The following is a 20,454-nucleotide window of genomic DNA, read 5'->3' as shown; positions in this document are numbered from 1 at the left end:
AAGTAAAATTTAAGGGCGTTAAAATGGATAACACGAGGGAGACTGATCCCATTGCCGGAGTCAGAAAGCAACAAACCTTCAGCACGGACCCACGGCTTGGCACAGGAGCTGCCACGCAGCGCTGCCGCACGCAGTCAGCTCTCAGGAAGAGACAAAGGAGCCGTGTCCGCACCGTGCAGATGGAGACAAAGGAACGGCCCAGGGTCACGCTCAGCTGGGGAGCCAGGCCCAGGGGTGCTCCTGCCTCTGCTCGCCTTCTGCCTCGCTTCTCTGGAGCTCGCTGCGGCCGGGCAGTTGCGACACACCGTCATGTTTAGACTTCGGAGTCATCAGCGGCTGCAGAAGATAACCTATCCCTTACTTCAACGTGGTTCAAAGCAAAATGGCTCAGTTAACCCTTATCTTCCTGCTAGCTGACCCTTCCAGCTTCTTGAACAGGAGTTCTCGTCCGGCAGAGCTCTGGGGACACCACACTGGACTTCAGCAGTCCCCCTTGGGAGGGATGTGAATGCTGTGCTGCATCGCCAAGCTCCCTGCTGTTTGGCCCCTGCGCCCAAGCTCGCCTGCTGCCTGCACTGGCTGATCCACGGCTCCTTGAGAAAAAGGCTCAGCTCCTCCTGAGATGAACCTTTCCAGGTCCGCCACAGCTTGGAGAATCTTGCCCAGGTTATGTTCAGCTGTGGGAGAAGGAGCAAGCCTAGCTCTTCAGTGAGGAGTGCAGGGACTGGGCTCCTGCCTGCATCACCGACACACGTAGGTGGGCTGAATCACCCTTTCTGGGAATTTTTGACAAGAAAGCACCCAGGGAGCAGCTTTACCAGTTACCTCAGCAGACTGGGTCAAGAGCAAAGCAAACCTTTTGGTGCAACCCGACACATTCGCACTGCAGAGAACTTCATGTACCATGCTCCATCCACAGGCTGAGTCAGTGCCCCAGCAGAAGGTTCTCCCGCCTCCAAGTGCTCTCTGTACCAGTAGCAGAAAGGTGCAAACACCACAATTTGTAATGCAAAGCCAACAGCTGCTTACCGCATGCAGCCAAACCTCCAAGACAGGTGAATCAGGAGGAAGAAAGGAGAAAACTAACTCCCAGCCCTTAGAGGAGATAATGGAAACTTCAGCTATATTAAAAAATAAGGAGATTTGTATCATTTTGAGGCATAAGAAGTAAAGTTTCAATTTTAAAAACTGCCTTAGCCAGCAGGAAAACAGCTGTGTTGTCTGAAATAATTACTCTGCAAATGGTGTCAACTAGAAAAATATTTTCACTTGCTGGCTGTGTAAATCACTAGCATTTTTGGATTCACTAAAAAGAGTTTTGTTTTTATTTTCCTTTAAAGATTCCCTGAAATCCGGACACTTCCGCAGCGCACAAGTGATTTCTCAAGAACAGCTCGAACCAAGCCAGCATTCACCCCAGCAGCATGAGGACAGGGCTGGCACGTTCCTGGGACTGACCCAGGACAGGGGCTCCCTGAAACCCAAATTCCCACAGCTCAAAACAAGCAGAGGCATTGAAACGCTTCTCCTACCGCAGTCAGTGACGGGACTCCTGTCAGCGGGCAGCATCATACACACGCGTACACGCAGGAGCAGTGCAAGCAGCGCCCAGCATCCTCAGAGAGGCTCTAATGGCATTATTCAAAGGCTTTTATTAACCAGCAATGCACAACGAGATGTGGCTGTGGCCAGTGCTGGTCTTCTGCCTGCTGTAGGTGGCAGCACCCTTGGAACAGCCCAAGGCCTCCGTAGTGCTCCGTGTTAGGGTACACACTGAGCCTGCACGACAGCAAGCGGCTGGTACGATGCTGAAGTCGGCTCTGCCAAGCAGTACCGCTGCTTTAAGCTCCGGAATTAAATATTTGTCCTACTACTTGCCTAATATTGTGCCCACAGAGCTGAGCTAATGGGCCAGTTTTATAAAAAGTTTATTTCAAAATAATGGAAGTGATTGGTCTTTTATCATGTTCACTTCCCGTCTGTAGAAGCAACTCCCACACCGATCCCAGCCGGGGGATTTGCTGGTGCTGTGGTGCCCCCACCTCCGAGCACGTTTCCCAGCACGGGGCACGCAGGCTGGACTCAGACCACTTCACCTCCGCCTGCTCTGCAGGCGAGTTATGCGATCGCGCACCCACGCCAGGCTCAATCCAGCAGCTGTCTGCAAACATCTCGTCACCCCGTGCTGCCACAAGGCCCACTCTCAAGACAAGGCAGGGAACGCAGCTCCCCCGCTTTAAGGAGCCATCACCACTGCTAACACACAAGAAGAAGTCTGGTGCCAGCCCAAATCCACAGGAGGCAGGGGAGCAAACAAAAGGTTTAATGACAGCCGAGATTTCCGTGCTTCCCGCAGTGCTCCTGAGCCTACTGAGAGGGAGGCAGCGGGGACACAGGGACACCTCTGTAGCAGTGCAGGTGGCAGCAGCTTCCATGTGAGTTTTAAAATGCACGAGGCTGTGCTGGCAATACTTACATGCCTGATACGTAGAGCTCCCACACACAGAGCAGCCACTCCGCCAGAAGCCTCCCATTTAAACCAATACACAGGGAACTTGAAGTCACTGATTTTATACCTGTTACGTGTTAGTATTCTGTTTTTTTTAAATACAGGTCAAATCTCACTCGCTGCCAGCTGTTAAATCACACTGACACAGGTAACTGAACACCAGTGTAAGCTGTCACTGCAGATCAGTATGCTTAATAGACTCCGAACTTCTATTAAAAACAGCTCTACGTATTCTATCCCCTTCCCCCCCCTTCTGAATGGCTTGCATCTCTGGATGGATATCAAAATTTTATTAAACTCACAGCCAACGTTTTCAGATTGCATCACACACAAGACTCACAAATGCCTTGAATGACTTATGAATGGGAGAAAAACGTTTACTTCATTTGTTTCATGCCTAAACCCTATTAAAAGGGGAGAAGCGTAATCCTTGAAAACTCAACAGAACCAATTGCCTCTGGTTAACTTGTTCCTCAATTTTACCAGCAGACCCATCTTTACCAACGCAGAAATAACTAGGTGTGAAAGTTAGCTTCCCTTTTTCAGCTTTCAAACCGTTTCCACCATCACAGTCACTAAATGAGCTGTTCAAACTGAAGGAAATATGCTGCAGGTGCAGAGCCTTCAATGGCTGGTTTATCACTGCACTTCAAGATGTAAGTGCTTAACTAATGACTTCCATCATCTCAGAGGTTCTGCTTTACAGCTACAGCAACACGATCGCACTATTTTTCAAGTTTCCTGAACACGAAGCCTGACATCATTTAGGTATTTTAAGAAGTTGGTTGGTAAGAGGCTCAGAAAGATGCTCGAAGAACTACGAGCACTACAGAAGCACCCACAGGGACTCAAGGGTTTGTTACTCCTCGTTAATGTAATCTGAAATGAGAAAACAAAATGGTACAGCTTATTTGCAGGAGTGTTGCAAAAGAAAAATTGAGAGATTTCTTTGCACCTGCTCATTTGGTGGCAGAAACAGGCAAAGGAAACAAGGGTAACTGGTACGAACATTTACAATCTAGTAATTCCTGAGTGGCTCAGCTATAATGCTAGGAAAGAAATATTTTAAAGGCTTCTTGACTGCCAGTCTTACTTATGTTGAGACAAATTTTTAAAGGTTTATTACAAATACAATACTGTTAGAGTCAAAGTTAAAACAATACCTCCGTTAAATTTTAAGATGAACTTTACATCGAGGACCAGTGCCACCTTGAAAGCTACAGCCACTGCAGGGATTTAGCAATTGCTCCTCTGCAGACACCCGGAGCTGCAGCCATCCCCTCTCCTCCTGCCTTTCCTTTCCTTCCCTTCCCGAAGCACCCCGGGAGCCATCCGTGCCCAGGTTCCCTGTTCCCTTCCCCTCGAGAAGCTGCTTGCCCCAGGGGCTTCTGAACCCGCAGCACTTGAATGCACTCGAACCTGTTTGAGCCTCCGTGCATTTAGGCAAATGCAATGCTGTTTGCAAGTTTTTAAACGCACCAGTTTATTTTTGAACTTGGATCTTTTACAGCTAGCAATTATCTTACTTCCTGTACTCCAGTCCCTCGCAGACCAGAACAAACTCCCTGTTTTTCCTGTGATCATAGCTGTGACCTGTGATCAGCTTTACTTGAGACTATCAGAGGTGAAAAGGCGCTGATACCGATACACAGGAGCCTCCAGTCTTTATTAATGCATAGTGGGAGCGTTACGTAAAGCCTGCAAGTGAGCAAACTGCACGATGAGCAGCTCTAACGAGGTAAGAATGAATGCAAATAACCTGTACTGAAGATCAGCAAGAGATGTGAGATATTTAACTTCATGTTCCCTCCCCAAGACTAACACGCTGCACTCACAGATCAAGATACCCCCGGAGATAAGGGTATGATGAAATTGAAAATTAAAATAACTGCTTTAACAGTAGTGTTTCACTGCTAGCGGTGACGTTACTGAACACTCCACATTGGCCAGAAACACTATTAGGTTAACCTGGTTTCCTAAGGACATTTCTTCGCAGCTCTAAGAGGCAAAATAGCTCAGGAGCCTCTACGCGAGAAAGCATCTGTGACCTGGAAAACAGTTCCACGTTGGTTCTCACGACAAAAGATTTTACAGAAAGTACCAGTTACCTAGCGATTAAAATACAAAACGAGATACTTTGTGCTGCTACGGTCACTGCAAGGAAGACTGGAATCTCAGCTCTAGCAGTTTACAGCAAGACAGCTGCCCTGATACACAACCTGCACTTTTTTTTTTTCATGCAGAAAGCAATAGGCACACACAAGTAACACAAGGAAACTGTTTGCCAATGCCAAGCATCATGTTCTTAAAAATCTAACTTCACTACAATTAAGTGTGCAGTTAAATCAGCATTCGTTCCATCAAGGTGTGCTTTAGAAGTTGCTTTATGAGCTACTGCACATCTGGATGCAAGAGCAAATCTGGTTTGAGCAAGGGCAAGAGTAAACTGTAGTGACCAACAGGGAAGAAACCTCATTTGACTTGGCATACAAAGATGCTTGACAACTTCTTTCTGTGCTGACGTCTTCTTTAGAGTATCAATCTCCATCAGTAGTTTGACCTGAACCTAGTTCTCCACGTACTTAAAACCATTTGGCTCACAGGGTTTGGGAAATAGCATAGCAGGATTTAGCAAAGCGCTGACAACGCCACCGATCTGCTGTTTGGTTACTTAGGAACAATGGGAAGGAGGTGGTTAAAATTTCGGGTATGGCTTACAGGATGAAGAACAGAGCAAACATCACTGACGCTTGCTGACAAAATGACACTGACTTCAGAGCATGGAAATAAGAGCTACGAGCCACGCCACTGATTTGCCTTCCTTAAGCCTTCAAACACTCATGGACACTCACAAGCAAGCCCTGCTGAATACCAGCCCTTGTCCAAAGTGAAAACTAGCAGAATACTTCCCTTTCCAGTCTCTGAAACAGCTATTAAAAACGTCATTAAACTTGTTTGTAGTCCACAGACCCCAACAAAATTACTATTTTTTTCCGTATTGGGGAAGAACAATTGAAGTGAGAACTTCTTTGGCTGCATTTGCCTATTGAGCTAATTGCCAGAGACTAATTCCAGAGCTCTGCTGAGATTAAACCAGGAGTGTACACAAAGGGGCACTATAAAAACTCAGCTTAGAAAAATCTAATAGCATATCTCCATTCCATTCAGAAAGTAAATATTTGCCGTGTGCAAGTTCACAGACTTCTTCTCCAGGACTCCTCTACGAAAATGAAACTGGGAAGTGTTCCTCTGCCCAGCTCAATTGCCCTCCCAGACACAAACACACTGGCGTGATGCAAGGAGGGCTCCTTGAACTACTCGCTAACAAGTTCCCTCTGGGATTTAAGGTTTCATAGCCTGGGTTAGCATCTGAGGACAAGGCTCCTGTGCCTGGGTAGATGGGTGGAGTATTTACAGAAAGGGAGAAAAACATCAGAACTTAAATTAAAAACAAACTAATTTTGACATTAATAAATGAGGCTCACATCTGTTTTGAACACTGTTTCTTGGTCTTGGGAAATACAGCTACAGGGGATGCATTTCACAAAACAATGCTCCGCAGCTCCATTCTCCATAAATCCACAAAGGACTCCGTTTAAAAACACACTGACTTCAGCACACCACAACTCTGTAAACCTGCCGATCCTTCAGAAACGTGGCCAGGGGTTATTGTTGTTGATCCTTCTAACCGAGCACACTGGTGAGTCAAGCCCGAGGCACAGCGATCTGTTCCCAGCAGACCCAACCCACCTTCCGAAGCAGCTCTCCCTGCTGTCAGCACCAGCTTGCTGAACTGCACGCAGAACAGATCAATCTGGCTCGCCAAAGCAGCACCAGCAGCTTCAAAAAACAACCCAAAAAGCAGATTCCTAACAGAGAGGAGAGTTGCACACGATGCGTACAGTAAGAGGTGTGCTCACGAGCACAGAAAACCAGGTTTTTAACTCAGCACACACACGGGTTCATGCTCCAGCAGCGATGCTCAGCAGTGCCAGGAACTGAAGATCACACAGCACTGGACAAATGTCCAACAAAAGGACGGGGCAGGAAGCAAGGGGCAAGCCCTAGACATGAAGTTAATACCTGAAAAAGCTGGAGAGCAACAGCTTTACACCTTCACTTATGAAACAGGAAACTGATCATCAATTCCAGTGCTTGACTTCCGCATAAAATTCAATTTAAGGATTTAATTACTAGCATAGCCAGCTTATTGCTACCTGCTCTGTCTCCAACCACTGCAAGACAAGCTATGGACCAGGGCAAGTACAAGCACAGCGTGCTGACGCTCAGCACCAGACACCCACCAACAACTTAAGAATCCAAGCACAGAGCGTCAAGTGCTAAGCCCCATTTTCTCCTCACATCTACACAATTAAAGCAGTCTAAAAACCTAAAAAGAAGCTTCCTTTAAATACAAGCGATGCTGAATAAGCCCACTTGATGATAAAAGGAAAACTTAATTGTTTACGACAGCCATCAAACTCCAGAGAGAAGCACATTTTAAATTAGAAGACTGCATCTACTCATAAAAACAGGTATTTCAAGGACAGCTTGCTTGTGCTTCCCTAATAAAGCGCAGGTGACATACACAGCTGTAATATTATGACTCAGACAAGAGGCTAGCTCCTCCGAGAGCCTTCCTGGTTTTGGAGTAGGAAAAACACCAGAGGATGGAAGAAAACAAAAAGAAAAGACTCTTCAAAAAAAAAAAAACTCATCATCCACCTTCATGAGGCAAAGATATCCGGGAGAGCTGGAGATGTTTCCACCTGCTGGAGCAAGGCGCTGCAACCCATGTCCAAACAGCTCCAGCGCGATGCTTGCGAGACTTGGAGTCAGCAGCGCTGGCAGATATCCTGCCTGAGTCGTGCCGCTGCCTCTCTGCTAAAAGGATGGATGAAGATGACACCGACACGGGGACGGGGCAATGCTGCCAAAGCATCAAGGTCCCTTTTGTTACGAGTTTGTCTTTTGCATTGCATTTCTAGGCACACGAAGCTGCTGCCTCTAGATCTGGCAATTCGCGGCAGCGTGCTGCAACACAACCTGCACCTCGCTCTTCTGCTGCCCGAAAGCACCCACGCCTCTTCCCTCTGTACCTCTGACTTGCACCAAACTGAAGGAACCTCATCCTCCATCAAAACCAACACTAAAATCTAAGCATTGAGGGGAAACAGCAGTGAGGAAGGCTTACTCTGATCCGCACGTAAAGGGGTTTGCTGCGCACGAGGAAGCGTTACAACAGATAGAGCACATTTTAATAGCTCCAGTGACATTCTCGGTCCTCAGAAGAGGAGCAGGCAGCTTTTTATTCCCCATCTGGTGGTCATTAACTCTAGCGTACAAACCTCAGCCTACGTCAGTAGTGCTACTCCATCCCTCCATTTTGTAGGCGCTGCTTGTGTTGCAATGAATCACGCTCACACGGATCTCTCCAAAGGGTTCCTGCTTCCAGCTTCCCAAACGGCTCGATTAAAATGGAGAGTGCTCGTCTAACCCGTAGGTGTACCTTCTTAGGCAAGTACCAACTGGTACCTGCCCTTCCCTGCTGTTTTATCTCTTCAGTAATTGATCTTACTCACATGCTTGCTAGGATTCACAAACTGCCAAAAGACGCAATATGCTCTGCTGATGCTTTTCCTATTGCTCAAGGCACAGTTAGCAGACACTCGTGTGTGCTGCCATGTGTGGTGCAAGAGACTAACCTGAGGAGTACGTGGTGCCAGAACCCCGCACACGGACCAGGAAACCACTGATCTCACTGCTGTAAATCCAGCAGTTTCACTAATTACAAAACCTGACTTGCAGCATTTTAAAACATTTTAATATTTCTCAAATTATTTAGTACAGAAAACAAAAAAAAAAAAACAGGTTTTAGCTCCTGAGATGCATCCTGCATCTAAAAATATAAGCTGAAACTGCAGAAAGGTTTTTTTTGTTTTTTTTTTTTTTTTTTCGTACTGCTTTTTTCCTAACCATTTCAGTCATAGACTGGAGAGAATTAAAGATCAAAACCAAAAGTCCAAGTTGGAATTGAACCCGAGTCATAGCCAGACAGCTTTGTGTCTATTTCTGTGCTGGGAGAAGTCACTCCCACTCTGTTCTCGCTTCTCCACCTTTGCAAAGAGCACGGCCCTCCCCCTCTCCCACCGGGCTGCCTATTTAAATAGAGGGGCCTTAGGACAGGGTAACAACGTACGTGGCACGAAGGACCTTAAATCCAGGCACAGGGTTGTAACAGAACATCCCTCCTGGTGTTTCCTGCCTCCACCTTCTTAAGTCTCCCTCTGTACTCGACCCTGCATCCTCGCGCAGCCTCGAGCATCACCAAGCAGCACGGTCTGGCAGGGCAGCACCGCACCAAGCCCCGAGCTGGCAGAGCCACCGCCAGCTCCTGGAGCTGCCGAATTCCCCCGGCACAGGCCAAGCTCACCTCTGACTCGCGTCCACTGCAGCGAAGATCAAGCAAGGCAGCCCTCCTGCCTGGTTATCAAGTGTCCCAAATACCTCGTTTTGTAACATTACAGCCTGTCCCCTGCCAGCGTTTGTACTTTTCCCCCCATAAAACTGCTCTGCAGACAGCAGAAATAGCAGCCGGTCTCTCACTCTGCTATCCCAGCTCCAGAACTCTGTGCGCTTCGCTTACAAGACCACTGTGGGTTTCTGAACTCTTATTTCTGATACTGAGAAACCCACAACAGACATTTGTCATATTGCAGAAGAAAGCAAACATTTTTGTGAGCTTCCACTTTTTCCTCATTCTCTTCCCCAAAAGGTCTTTTTAGGCCACCTCGAGCCATCTCTCCAAAGCAAGAACTGCAAGCTCCAGGGAGGACGAACAGCTGTTTGACAAGCCTGGCCCTTGTTCAAATACTGCAATATAAGCCTTGGGCACTGATACATCGCCATCAATAAAAAGTTCAGCCTAAGTACATCGCCCTGACCCTAAACCACTGATCATCTACGCCGTGCTACGTACAAGGAAAAAAAAATACTGCGTTGCCATTCAAACCTAAAAGGTGTAGGGAAGAAAGATTGCAAATAAAGGAAGAAAATAGCTCCTGGGTAACACTCTGAGATTTATATTCTCGGGTGAGAAGCTGTGTTAGGCAATAGATCAGAGTAAGTGACAAATGTCAAGAGAATTTAAAAAGCTATCTGTGCTTGGGCATTACTCTGTTCTTACTAATTATTTTCTTGACTTCTTACCACGAAGGCACATCCCTGCTCGATTTAAAAAAAAATAATCTTGAAGAAGTTGTTAACACTGTTCCATTTAGGCACCGCCACACAAATCTTCCAGCTGCAGCAGGATGACAGACACTTGGATGGGGACGAGACAACTTCCTTGCAGTATCTGCTGAGCAGTGCAGCGAGTCCAAGGCTTTGGGAATTACGAAGCACTTGGGAAGCTCATTCCAGAGCTGCTGAACAATGCTCAGGCGTTAACCCAGTGGGTTTCAGACGGACAAGCCGCACGCAGTCTTATCCGTGTTGAACGTGAGTCCTCGTATTTCATTTCTCCCCGTCATTTACTCCATCACTGCAAGATTCTTCACTAGTGAGGTCCCAGATGCTTGCTGCAAAGATTACTGTGATGTTGCAAATGACCAAGGGACTTCAGACTCTGCAGCAACTAGTAGAAGTCACCAGCATCTTATTTTGTAGGAAATCTTTGAAAAATGGCTTAATGGGAGAAAGGGACATTTTGAGGAATCCGAATTATGGTTGCACTGAGAATGGGAGCAGTCCTCCCCCAAGGAGAGCTGCACCATGTGCCAAAACGTTGTGTCTGTAGCAGACCACGGCAGCTGTAGGGCACAGCTGAGGGGACGCAGCCAGCGTGTCCTCACCACAGCTCCTCTCGAACGGACACAGATGTGACCCAGCCAAAAGCGAGTTGCACAGCCTGATCACAACATTTCAGCAAAGCTACGAATACACTCCGAGCTTTCCTGCGGCAGAAACCAATCCCTCGTCAGCCAGGGGAAGATAGAGCCGAGCGCTGGGCCGCCCAGCTCCACGCTGTGCCGTGTGTCCGTCTGTGTGGCACAGGCAGCCCATCCACGCAGGGCACCGTTAAAAGGGGCTGATCTCCATTTTTTTGGTGGGCACCACACAGCTTAGCACTCTGCCATGCTCAGAAGCTGCTGTTTTTGTAACGCTCCTCAAAAACCCCTTCTCACTGATGAAGGTATGAGATAAAAATACAGACGCACACCCCCACAGCTCACAACTGCACAAAACATATGGTGAGCTCGTGAACATGAACAAGTGCAGTCGGTTCCAAAATATCGATAGAGAAGCCCAGAAGATCTGCTGATCAGCAGCTTCGTGAGAAGCACCTTTTGGCTTTAAGAGCCTGGCAGGATCCTTCTTACAAGGGAGTTTCCCAATGGCCCGACGCTGCCGCTGTTCACCCCACAACCATCCCAATTTCAGGGGTTGTGGCCTTCAAACCCAAGAGACGATTTAGGTGCTTTAGGTGGAGACACCGTGTTTGTCCTGCTGAGTCTGCTGAAGCTGAGTGACAGGTACCTGCACCAGCCTTCCTGCCATGCCTCCCGTATTTGAGCCTGCACTGCCCCCATCCCATCAAGACACGTATTTCAGATGTTTTCCAGCCCCTACCTCCAAAGTTTTCCCTGACAGGGGCAAAGCACGCTCAGCGCTGTCCTGTCCATCCTCGTGACTGCTTTGGGGTGGGAACTGGTGGCTGGAAAACGTGGAGCAGTTGTCAGTGCAAGCGAGCTGCCTGCGCTGGACTACTCCAGCCACCAGCACCACGTGAAGCTGCTGGGCTGGAGCTAACAGCCAGGAACAAAGGAAACTCCCCCCGAGTGGAGCAACGGTATGAAATGTAGTTGTCGCAAACCTTACCCATCCATTCCTTTTTCCACACTCAGTTGTGTTGTTCTAACAGACAAAAAGGCCCAAGAGTGTAGGAAATGTCAGTACAACTTTGCACCAGATCTCACAGACGTATGAGGCGGTTCTTTTTCAAGGTGCAATCCCTTCTCTGCTCACCTTCCCTCATTGCAGAGCTCCGTCTCTGTTATTAGTAGTTAACAGGAACTAATTGCTGAGGTCTCCCACTTCCCCAAGAGCATCAGGAGCACCGGTTGTGCTGGAGGATCTCCCAGAGCATTGCTCATTGCAAGGACTGGAACATTTCACACCTGCATCTCTGCTGACACTGTTAACGTGGGCTGAGGTTTAACAAAATGCTACTTTTACCTCAAAGAAGTTTGAGCGCCATTGATGTTAGGCAGGTGCTACAAAGGAACGAGTTTCGGGACTGACTGCGGCTCTGTTCTCTCTGCTTTCAGTCTCAGGTCTGCAGCTCTCACTTGTTCAACAGCTGAGGCCAAATTTAGGAAGCAAATTTCAATTTGAAAAGAAAAATATGCATAATGCTCATGTTCCTAAGGCCAACAGCAACCAACAACTGCTCTTCATACCCCATGGAGCACAAGAGTAGCCTCACCCCTTCTCTTCACGTCACTTTCCGAGTGTCCCACCTCTGTGACACCAGGAGGTGTTCCTGCAGCTCTCTCCTTACCATTATCAGTTTAAAAAAGCTGCCATTGAAAAGATTTGTAATTATAAACTCAATAAACCCACTGGAAATACTTAGTATCTGTGTCAGCAAGGACATTTTGAACAAATGCTGCGCTAAGAAACGTTTCAGCCCTGCAAACTCCAGGCAGCCACTGCACCTTGCTCTGCAGACCTGGGGAAGAGCAGGAAAGGCTCTGCCCAGGAGCACTTCAGCGCTGTAGGAACTCCCGTGTTAAACCAGCCAGAGCGGGAACTCCCTGGAGCAGGCATTTAGCAAGAGAGGAAGGGCAGCAGCAACCGGGAATACTGTTCAGGAGGATTCATCCCGCTGTGCTGAAGACTTGTTTCTAAGCCCTGATTTTCAGCTGCTCTTTCAGAAGCACAGGTCAGCAACAAACTCATGCGCTGCTGGAATACCAGCAAGTCCCTGCCCTCCTCTTGTTCATTTAAGGGGAGAAAGCATTCTCAAGTCTAATGATGATACATATTTAAACGCTGACGGTGCTAAACAGCTCAGAACTGATAGTCATGCAGGGAGAAGGCATGGCTGGGCTTATTTGTCATCTGACGCTGCCTCGGTCGAAGAAAACAGCCTCAGGAAAGCAAGGTGATACACACCGCCTCCCACTACAAGGATCCTCTCTCAGATTTGGGCACCTACAACTCCTTTAAAAACAGGGGCAGGAGCAGAATACACAGTGCTAACTAGCATTTTGCTCTCATGTTTCAGTGTGAGGTTTTATATAAAACTTGGGGCAGTTTCCATAAAACTAGCAGCTGCGAAGGCAATTCAGTTTAATAAGGCAATAAATATTTCTGAATGACTGCATGTCTTACAAGGATATCAGGAATTTTACTAGCCCAGCCAGCTCAAGCAGACTTGAAAGAGAAACTATCCTATCTTGAACATGCGCAGAAAGAAATCTGCGCTGATTTCTTAAGGTAAATTATCCTTTTCATAAAGAAGTCATTGTACCATTAAAGCCCATCCCTCTGGTGCAACAACAAAGGAGCAGGTATAATGGCAGGACGCTGCTGATTTTAGTGGGATCACAGCAATTTACACCATTTGTAAGAATCTGACCCCAAGTCTCTTAGAAGAGGGCAGTGACTTGTGCTATTTCAGCAGGTATGACTTTAACAGGAATCCAGTGAAATCATTAACAGAGGAATTTGAGTCAATGAGATGTTAAGTACTTGCTATAATTACATATTATTGCAGTTTCTGCTGACAGCACAACTCAGGAGGTTGGAATTCAATGAACTATCCGACAAATACCTGAAATCACAGTTGTAAAATGAAATTAAATCTGATTTTGTTCGATTATGCTTATGAGCCGTGTGCCTAGTTTACATAAAGCCATGTAAAAAGCCACACTTTTACATAAATATTGGTTCCTTGGTTAAATTTTTTTCGTGTTTTACAAAGTAAACAAAGCAGCCCCGATAGGAATATTGCTTAATACTGCAGTAAAAGGAAAAACATCTTAAGAGAATCTGAAAGCAGAAAGCACACAGGCCATTAACCCCCAAAACACATCTTCCAGCACATTTAGGTAATTCTGCTGAGTTTTAACAAAAACAAAAGTTGGCCGCAGATAACAAATGCGTTCAACTCCCCACTCCCATAAGACACCCATTAAGTCCTAACCCAAACACTGAACGTGTCGGCACAATTAACACACCAGACCTCTAGGTCTTCGCAGAGCCCTTCTGATGCTACTGCTGGGAAAATACATGCAAACAACTCAGGCAGTGCATGATCGGCGAAAGCAGCTTACCAGCAGTATTTTTATTTACATTTCACAAGGTCTCCCTGCAGTCTGCCTTTCTGAGACGTGTCAGAAATGATCAGCTTACTGCAGGGTCCCCTCACTGCCAGCATCTCGGGGACTCCTGTAGGAAAGCTGCACTGTTACGTCCTACAGTCCTTGCAAAAGATTGCTGGAGATGCTACAAACCAATGCTAAAACACATGCACACACAAAAACACATTAAAAACCTTGCAAGGATCAGGGTCTGACACGAAATACTTTTCAGATTTAAAGTTTCAGGTTTAAAACTGCCTCCAGTGTTGCTCTGAGGACCGGCTGTGGGCAGTGCTGCTCACAGCGCTGGCTCAGGCAGGTTCGAGGCTTGTGTTGGAAGGAACGAGTTACATGGAAACGTGCGTCCTAAGGAACGTAGCACAAAAAAGGGAAAGGAAAATTTCCGCGGAGATATCAATCTGCTGCTAAATACCATTAGCTACCTTTTGTATGGTGGATCCCTGGCCAAACGTTTGACATTTAAAAGCGCCGATGACATCACGCTCCCAGGGAGCTTAGAAGACGCTTTCGCCCTGATGTGTGCAGGGATAGAGCACAAGAGTTTACCTTCCAGCTTCGTAACTTCAGGAGGTTTATTTGGTACTGTGGCTTCGCAGCAGCTCTAAGGTACACAGACACAGCAGATGTGACCCTGCTCTCCTTCCAAAAATCCTCCTGCCCAGCCAGAAGGCACCAGCGAGGCAGAGGGGAGCAAGAACAAACCAGGGCTCCAGCAGATTGGTTCCCAACCACCGAAAAACCTTCAGGACCTCTGCTGTGTCGGTGTTCAGCCTGTCAGCATTTAAGCCATCCCCACCTTTTGTGTGCCCAGCTCTGTCATTGTAAAGGAAATGTGAATTTAATGCAGAACACAAGGGTGCTGACATACCCGAACTTGTAAGGCATTTGTTCAGCACCCTGGCTATTTAAACTACACTTCCCTCTTGCTCACCCCCCTTCATGTCTTCACCCTGCCATACAGAGGTGCCATACAAGCATTCAGGACAACAAAAAACCTGCCAGTTTCTGATAAGCAGCACAAGCTGGAGCAGAAAGGACCCACCACCACCCCGGTCCCAAAATCACAATTAAAGCGAGCCTCCCACTCAAACAGGCGTGACTTCCACATGATGACTTCTAGACAGACAATCAAATTCACACATGACTCCTGTTAACACACTCTTAATGGTTGCAAATTCAATCTTATCATTGTTGGTCAAGTCATCTTTCTTCACTTCGGGTAATGCCTTTCTTTCCTACCTAGGAGAGTGCTGGATTTTAAAAAAGTGCTGGATCTTACAGCAGCTCTGCCGGCAGGCTGACAAAAAGCCATGGCACTTGCAGCAGTTACTGCAGTTTAGGAGCCTTCGCCTTGAATTTGATCATTTTGCAACCAAAAATAAGTTTTATCTACAGCACTCCACAAGCATAATAGGAGAACTGAAAGTTAAGATAAATTCCTTTCAGTCTCAAGGTTGTCCTCAGGGGCAAGAAGCTGTTCTATTCAACCTTAGCAATAAAGCTCTTACAGCTAAACTAAACAGAATCCAAGCAGGTTTTACATCTGAAGTGATCTCAAATTCACCCAGTGAGGAAAAAAAATTCAGAACCTCTTCTGTACTCCAGGGTACATGGTTATGACTCAACACTCACAGCTGTGGAGAAGGGGTCATTTCCAATGACCAAGCTGTTCTTGGAAATGACAGGTTTAGACTGCTGCTTCCCTTCTTGAATGCTGAAGACTGTAGGATGTTACTTGCAAAAAGGACTTACTGTTTCAGCACAGTATTGTTCGCGGGATGGTTTGCAAACAGCTACCGCTAGGACTGAACATGGAAAATTCTTTGCAGTGCGTACCGCCACTAAAAATACAGTTAAGGTGAAAAAAATTACCCGCTATGGCCAAATTAAACAGGAGGGAGAATCTGGATATCGAGATGGAATGCAATTACCCAAGCTGGAATTTGCCCAGGACACTCTTGCTTAGAGTAGCCAGAGGGATCTGGCGATTCGATGTCAAGAAATAGCCAAGAACACGTATTTACAAGTGGCATCCTCTCTCATACCTAATAGTATCCTGCTATCAATGAAACCGGTCCGTAACAAGATCCAAGTTCTTTGCTACAGCCAGCGGGCTCCTGAGTGACCTGCAATCAGCTGGCAGATCCACCTCCACCCACCCAGCTTGGGCTGCAACAACTTGTGTGATGGCGGGGAAGGCAGCGTGTCCCCTGACCTAAATACGAAAGACATTTGTAACAACAGGAAGCTTTCAAGTGCTTAAGTTGCCCTATGACTGATACACTAATCAGAAGTCACCCAAAGCACTTTTTGTTAATGAAAACGTTCACTGCCGGTCCATTCAACAGTTCGGATTAGCCCTCAGAAAAACGTCCCTTTCCCAAAACGTGAAGATGTGAAGGCAGCCTAAAAGGAGGCTTTGCCTCTGCTGTTCCGAGCTGTCTGACAATAACCAAAGCACAAACCAATTCTTAAAAGAAAACGTACTTGAGATTCCCACCACCCACTTGCCCCCTTTGCCACTAAATAGGACGAAAACTAGAATAAGAGCCAGAGCCTCGCCGCTATGCCTAAGCCAGAGCTGCTTTTCTCAGGCCATGCGTGACAATTCCCAACACAGAAGTGCAAAGAACTCCTGGGTGGAGGAAACAAGCCGCAGCACAAGCGGAGGTGACAGGTTTTCAGGAAGATCAGTCCTGGTCACAAGGTCAGGGAGGACAGCGACCATTCAGCATTATTCTCCTAACAGGACTAACAGGGTTACACGCACCTTTCACCACTGAAGAGGATTTCGGATTTTTGGGACCTCCGAGCAGCCACAATGTTTCGTGACAGCCATAAAAATAATTTCAATAGGAGGAAAAGGGTGCTGATACCTACACTGGTACAAATATTGCTGCGTGTTCGATTTACCAGGAATTCAGTTTTTACATCAAGGTATCTTACTTTAAATTTGCATCCTGAATTCTTCCAACACATGGTAGAAATCAAAACTGGGGGAGTTTTAAGCACTGAATGCCTAAAACCCTGTAAGAATAACACGGCCCGTGGTCGTAATAGAGGAGAGAAAATCCTCAAAGAGCTTCACTGGAAGCTGAAGGGGAAGGGTCGAACGTGCATCATCTCCCCTATGTAAATCAGCAAGTAACTGAAGCTTTCCAGGGAGTACTTTTCCCTAAATAGAAATGATCGTGAGGCAAATATTTCCCAGAGTAAAAAGGCTACAAGTATTCAAATACATGCTTGTATTTAAGTTGCTTCAAGAGTTCCTACTGCACTTCTTGGGAAATCCACTTGGCCTTTTTCTTCCTGCTAAAATTTACTCCTAGAGATTTGCTATAGCATCAGAATGGGAATAAAGTTCAAAAACTAATGCAGACTCCAGCTGCACACAGACAATCACATTCCGATGAATGGACAGAAGGAAAGGTGCAGACAAACGTAGATTTGTAAATATTTACACACATTAGCCTACAAAGCAACCGGGGCACATGGGCACTGCCCGGAAAAGCATGCTAAATATTGTTATAAGAGAGCATTGAGTAAAGCAAAGCCATCTTCATCATTTTTTTGGCCTCTACCGTTCAGGGGAGAGCTCAGAGTTCCTCAGACATCCCAAAGAGCATGACAACAACACAGGCACACAAAGGTAGGTCGGGCCCCGCCAGTTCCCCCCTCCTTGCTCAAACCCTTTGGTTTGGCACTAAATGGCACGGGGAGGGGGTTGCAATCGCTCAGCATCCTGGAAAAATTAATGTACAGCCAGAAAAGGCAGGAGCCATGAGGTTTAGCGGGCAATTTGTAGGAATATGTACGAATATAAATAACAGGCAGATATATGTATATATAAAAATAAATAAATAAAATCACATGACTCCTACAGTGTTTCTAAATGAAATGAATAGTTACAGCTTGCAAACTTTGGGAAGCGATGCTGTCTGCCTTTCTGGAATCGTCTGCACTGCTTGTGTTGCCTTTTTTTTTTTTTTCCCCCAATCCCACCGCGGGTTTTTATTTTAATTAAAAAGCCCCACCCAGCAAGGTAAAGTCCCGTCAGTTCGCAGGGCAGGAGAGGAGCAGGGGGTGCTCGTAAAATGGATGCAGCAGCTCCTGCTGAAGAGCAACATGTTGCAATCACCTTTCATTTTAGGGGAAGGGAGGGAGGGATTCCCTGAAAGGAACAGGGCCGGGGAGCCGTTGGGGGGGGGGGAAGGGAGCGATAAAAACGGCTCGGGGATTTCTTTAACCCCCAAAATAAATAAAACCCCCTCGGCTTTCCCGAGCAGGGGCTGGGGCCGGGCTCCCCGGCAGGAGGGCGGCTGAGGAGGAGGAGGAGGAGGAGGCGGAGGAAGAGGAGGAGGAGGAGGAGAAGGAGCCGAAAGCCACACAGCAAAGCGAGGAGGAAAAAAAAGAAAATGGCGCAGAGACTAAGTCCCGACCGTCGACAAGGCGACTTTCCAGCGAGGAATCGGGGCCCAAAAACGGCTCCGAGGGGGCCGAGAGGAGCCCTGGGGAGCCGGCGGTGCCCCCGCTAGGGGCTGAGGGGGCGGTGGGGAGCCGGGGGGGCCGGGAAGGGGGCTCCGGGGGCGGCTGGATGGGAACAATGGGGCCGGGGAGCGCGGAGCCGGGACTTAGTCTCTGGGACGCCATGTCTGTGTGTGGCTGCGGCCGGGCCGGGCCGCCGCGCTCACTCACCGTTGGCTCGGAAATCCGCCTCGATCTGCGGGGAGAGGAGACAACGGAGAGCCCGTGAAAACAGCCGTCCCGGCAGGGGGGCAGCCCCCCCCCTACACCCCGTGTACCCCCCTCCTTTAATTCCTCCCCCCCCTTTTAATTCACCCCCCCCCCCCCCCCCCCACCGCCACCTTCATCCCCGATTCCTCCCTCCCCCTTTTAATGATTTTTAATTCAATGCCCCCGCGAGCAGCGCCATGCCCGAGGTGTCCTTCACGGCGGGGACCCCCCCCCAAAAAAAAAAAAAAAATTAAAAAAAAAATTAAAAACCACCCCGGGATGGGGATGATGGGGGGGGATATGGGGAATAGGGGGGATGGGGGGGTCTCCCCAACGCCCCCTCCCCCTCTCCCCGCCGCCCCCCAGCCCCCAGCGAGGACCCGTCCCCCGGGGGGGCTCAGCGAGGGGTCTGGGGGGGGCCAGGCCGGCTTGACAGGGCTCACCCCAACCCCATGGGTCACCCCCTAGGGGGGCAAGCAGGGGGCAGCACCGGGCCGCGAACCCCAGCGCTGAAAGGGGGGCAGCGAGGGGGGGGGGGGGGGCTCTGCAGGGACCCCCCCCCAAAAAGGGCGGCGAGGGGCTGGGGACCCCCGGGGCACGGGGGGCGGTGCGGGGGCGCTCACCTGGGAATCGTTGTGCAGCTGGTCCCCGCTCATGCCGGAGGGTGCGGGAGCAGGAGCGGAGCAGGAGCAGGAGCGGAGGGAGGAAGGGAGCCGAGCCGAGCCGAGCCGAGCCGCCGGGGACGCGCGGAGCGGGGACGCGCTGAGAGCGCAGCCCCTGGCTGCCCAGCCGTTGTGTAACAGACGCTAAGTCCGACTTTCGGCGCACTGCGCAGCCGCGGAGCCTTTTACCCAAGGGGCGGGGCCGAGGCAGTGTTAGACAGAACGCCGGGGCGGGCGCCAGGAAACGGCGGCTCTCATTTGCATACAGGCCCCGCCCACCGCCGGGTGGATTTACATACAGGCCACGCCCCCTCCCCCGCCGCCGTCCTCACGCTCCCTCCGAACGCCGCCGACTCGCCCGCCCCCCTCCCGCGGGGATTTTTACATATCCGGCCCCGCCCCCTTCCTCCCTCTCCTCCAATCGCGCCGCGCGAGCTGCCCCTCATTTGCATGCTCCGCCACGCCCCTCCCCGCCGCCGGACGAACCCGCGGCATTGTGTAAGAGCCCCTTCCCCCGCTGCGCATGCGCCCCGCCCCACCCCTGCAGGGCTCTCTTTGCATCCCGGGCCCCGCCCCCCGGCGCTGGCCCCGCCCCGCGCCGCCGAGGGAAGATGGCGGCGCCGGGCGGTGGGGGGGAGGTGTGGGGCGGCCCCTCGGCGGCTCCTGCTTTTTAAAAGGGATCAGCCAACAGTTTTATTTTTATATATTTTTTTTCTCCACAGTACGAACAGGCCTTTTAATTTTTCCTCCTGTGAGGAAACTGAGTGTAAAAAGACAACAAAAGCTTCATTTTCCTGTAGCTGTACAAAGCACGGACCTTCCCACAACGACGCAGCCCCATAACCCCCAGCCCAGCCCCGTCAGAGGACATTGCTCCTGGTCTGGGGTTTCCTTTCGCTGTGCTGTGTGGCAGATTTGGTGCCTGTGGCCTGTTCGTGGCTCCCAGGGCTGCCCCCGGTCTCGGAGCTTCCCCCCTGCACCACAGCACACCCTGCACCTTTCCTCCGCTTCCACACGCGAGCAGAGCTTTGGTTTGACACTAAAATAATCCAGCCCTGCCAGGTTATCTGAAGAGATACATCAAAATGTAACAGGGACAGCAGCCACCTATTTGCGCTGCATATTTATGTGCCACAAAGGGAAAACTCTGTCACTTTCT

General features: G+C 48.9%; 1 protein-coding gene across 1 annotated transcript in view; it reads right to left on the bottom strand.

The window, feature by feature from the left end:
- TOP1 (DNA topoisomerase I) overlaps positions 1-19,452 on the bottom strand; it is a 66,856-nt gene extending 47,404 nt beyond the window's left edge. The window contains exons 1-2 of the mRNA XM_027472938.3: positions 19,257-19,452; positions 18,595-18,619 (exon numbers count right to left, since the gene is read on the bottom strand). Coding sequence (XP_027328739.1) covers positions 18,595-18,619; positions 19,257-19,289 — 58 coding nt within the window. The 5' untranslated portion in view covers positions 19,290-19,452. The remainder of the gene's footprint in view (positions 1-18,594; positions 18,620-19,256) is intronic.
- Positions 19,453-20,454: the final 1,002 nt, after the last annotated feature.

The sequence above is a fragment of the Anas platyrhynchos genome, chromosome 21 (genome assembly GCF_047663525.1).
Source record: "Anas platyrhynchos isolate ZD024472 breed Pekin duck chromosome 21, IASCAAS_PekinDuck_T2T, whole genome shotgun sequence".
Taxonomy (NCBI): Eukaryota; Metazoa; Chordata; class Aves; order Anseriformes; family Anatidae; genus Anas; species Anas platyrhynchos.
The sequence above is the reverse complement of the archived record's forward strand: the minus strand, read 5'-3'. Positions and strand labels throughout refer to the sequence as shown.